Here is a 3,305-nt window from a genome sequence, read left to right on the forward strand (position 1 = left end):
TACCAGGGACAGAGGACCCAGAAGCTCTGGCCACACAGACCCGGGGTCACCGACACCTGTGGTCACGCCGCACCGCGGAGCTCCTAGCACATGGGGTGGGGGGGCTCCTGATGTGGTCCTGGGGCTACAGAGCTCCCAAGCTACGAATGGATGGGCTGGAGGGAAGGCTCATCACAGCTCCAAGAGAACCACCCTCAGCAGGAGGGGCAGGGAGGGAGCCTGCCCTGGGGAAGACCCCTCAAAGCCTGCGGCCCAGACCCCCTCCCGATGCGGTGGCAGGGGACTGCAAGGAGGCTAGACGCTCCTCTGGAGACCCTCTGGGGTCTGACGGCCCAGGGGAGGGCCCCTCCTCCCCCCACGTGCCCCAACTCGAGGTCCAGCCTCATTCTCTTGCTGCAGCGCTGGTCTGGCCCGCTGGGTAACCAGCTACCACTGGTCCCATCAGGCCCGGGGGAGGGGGATGAGGCCCGGGGCTCCACCCACCCTGGACCCCTGCCCTCCAGCTCTGCTGTGGGTCCGGGCCAGCTACCCTCTCCCTCCCCGTACTCAGCTGCGGCTGGCCCGGTTCCCAGTCGGTCTGGGAGTGGGGTGGGGGACACGGAGACCGTCTTCCCCTTTAACCCCGTGAACAGGCCTGGGGTGGCGGAGGGTCTCCAAGCCCCCGGCGCTGAAAGTCCCACGTGTGGGTGGAGGGTGCGCGAGCATGATGCCCCGGGGTTATCCAGGGCAGCTCCCCCAAGACACAAGTTGCTTTTCCCAAGGCGCCCTCCCCTTGGAGCCAGCCTCCGGTTGGGAAGGCAGCCTTCCCCAGTTCCTCCCCGAGAGCTCTGACTCGTTGTGTGTGGGGGTTCGTCTCTGAAAGCCTGACAGCCCGACAGCCCCCAAGAGGACGCCCCCTGCCAAGCTTCGGGTCACATCAGCCACCCTCTCCCACTCAGGGGGTCTCCCCTTCCGAGGGTGCGGGGGGCGCCGCGCAGAGGAGGCGGAATCCGGCCGGGCGGAGAAGAAAGGGAGCCCCCGGGCGGAGGGGGCGGCCCGCCCCGCCCCGCCCCACCCCGGCCGCCACGCCGCCCATTGGCCCCGCGCTGCTATATCTGGGCGCCCACCCGGCGCGAGGCACCGCCGTCCCTACCGCCGCCCGCCCGCCCCGCGCGCCCGGCCCCGACGTGCCCGCTGCCCGCCCTCCGCGCTCCCGCGCTCCGTTCCGCCCAGGCCGCGCCCAGCTGGAATGCAGAGATCGCCGCCCGGCTACGGCGCACAGGACGACCCGCCCGCCCGCCGCGACTGTGCATGGGCCCCGGGCCCCGGGGCCGCCGCTGAGCCGCGCGGCCTCCCCACCGCCCCCGCCGCGCCCGCCGCGCCCGCCGCGCCCGCCTCGCCGCCCAGCCCGCCACGCAGCCCGCCGCGCAGCCCCGAGCCGGGGCGCTATGGCCTCAGCCCGGCCGGCCGCGGGGAGCGCCAGGCGGCCGACGAGTCGCGCATCCGGCGGCCCATGAATGCCTTCATGGTGTGGGCGAAGGACGAGCGCAAGCGGCTGGCGCAGCAGAACCCAGACCTGCACAACGCGGTGCTCAGCAAGATGCTGGGTGAGTGGCCGCCGGGCGGGGGCGGGGACGTGGGGGCTGGGGGCGGGCGGGGCGAGGGGGAACCTCACGCCGGGCGCTCGCGGAGCTGTGCGGTCCGCCCGCCCGCCCGCCCGACGGCGCCCGGCTGACCCGCGCCCGCGGCCCGCAGGCAAAGCGTGGAAGGAGCTGAGCCCGGCGGAGAAGCGGCCCTTTGTGGAGGAGGCGGAGCGGCTGCGCGTGCAGCACCTGCGCGACCACCCCAACTACAAGTACCGGCCGCGCCGCAAGAAGCAGGCGCGCAAGGCCCGGCGTCTGGAGCCCGGCCTCCTGCTCCCAGGCTTGGCGCCGCCGCCGCCGCCGCCGCCCGAGCCCTTTCCCGCGGCCACCGGCCCGGCCCGGGCCTTCCGCGAGCTGCCGCCGCTGGGCGCCGATTTCGACGGCCTGGGGCTCCCCACGCCCGAGCGCTCGCCGCTGGACGGCCTGGAGGCAGGCGAGGCCGCCTTCTTCCCTCCCCCCGCGGCGCCCGAGGACTGCGCGCTGCGGGCCTTCCGTGCGCCCTACGGCCCCGCCGAGCTGCCCCGGGACCCGGGCGGCTGCTTCGGGGCGGCCCCGGCCGAGGCGCTCAGGACCGCGCCTGCCCCCGCCGCGCCGCTCTGCGGCCTCTACTACGGCGCCCCGGGTGTGCCCGGCCCGGGCCCCTACCCCGGCCCGCTGTCGCCGCCGCCCGAGGCCCCGCCGCTGGAGGGCCCCGAGCCGCTGGCGCCCGCCGCCGACCTGTGGGCCGACGTGGACCTGACCGAGTTCGACCAGTACCTCAACTGCGGCCGGACTCGCCCCGACGCCGCCGGGCTCCCGTACCACGTGGCGCTGGCCAAGCTGGGCCCGCGCGCCATGTCCTGCCCGGAGGAGAGCAGCCTGATCGCCGCGCTGTCCGACGCCAGCTCCGCCGTCTACTACAGCGCCTGCATCTCCGGCTAGGCCACCCGGGGCGCCGCGTGTCACCGTGTCACCGCTCTGTCTCTCTCGCAGGCGGTGTTGGCGCTACTCATCATAGCCCCGCAGGAACCGGCAACGCCGGGGCTTGGCCGGGCAGAGGGCGCCCCTACGGGGGGCGGTCCCCATACGTCCCAGGGCTTGGCCGGGAAGCCCAGGCCTAGGACGTGTGGGCTGGCCCTGCCAGGGCTAAGTTTTTGAAGCACCTAATCCTTTTCTTGCCGTGTATGTTCTAGAACTAGGCTGTATTTTTTACTTTTCCTTTTTTATATACATGAAACAATATATTTAATTTTTAATTAAGCTTTTAAACTTTTTCTTGCAAGGGGTTTCAGTGATGCAAAGCACCAATGTAGCAACGGCTCTTTAAATAACGTTCGTTTGCTGTAAAGGAGGAGCCGGGAGCTGGGTGCCCCAGGCGAGGCCACAATAAAGCGCCTCTCCTTTCCTCGGAACTCCCGCGTCTGTGGTCGCTGGGGGTGGGGGAGCAGTCCCCCCCAGGGCCCTGGGCGTGCCCTCCCCTCCAGAGTCCAAGGGGCCTGACTCGCAGCTGGGCTCCACAGCATGCACTTCTCCACCCTTGCAGGACACTAGCCCGGACGGCCGATGGGAGGCCGGGGGTGTGGGCACTCCCCACCCTGCCAGCTCTCCAGCGTCCCAACCCCCATTTTAACCCAAGCCTCACAGCGGTCAGACTACACCCAGAAATCCCCTCCACACCCTCACCCGGGTTTCACCATCCTCCTC

At 71.5% G+C, this 3,305-nt stretch overlaps 1 protein-coding gene across 1 annotated transcript; it reads left to right on the top strand.

Annotated features, from left to right (window-relative positions):
• The first annotated feature begins 1,138 nt into the window (after window positions 1–1,138).
• On the top strand, window positions 1,139–3,013 carry SOX18 (SRY-box transcription factor 18). The gene is made up of 2 exons (XM_059036565.2): window positions 1,139–1,586; window positions 1,735–3,013. The coding sequence occupies exons 1-2, from the start codon at window positions 1,229–1,231 to the stop codon at window positions 2,541–2,543; spliced, it is 1,167 nt and encodes a 388-aa protein (XP_058892548.1). The 5' UTR covers window positions 1,139–1,228; the 3' UTR covers window positions 2,544–3,013.
• The last annotated feature ends 292 nt before the right edge of the window (window positions 3,014–3,305 follow it).

This window comes from Kogia breviceps, chromosome 14 (genome assembly GCF_026419965.1).
Source record: "Kogia breviceps isolate mKogBre1 chromosome 14, mKogBre1 haplotype 1, whole genome shotgun sequence".
Classification (NCBI taxonomy): domain Eukaryota; kingdom Metazoa; phylum Chordata; class Mammalia; order Artiodactyla; family Physeteridae; genus Kogia; species Kogia breviceps.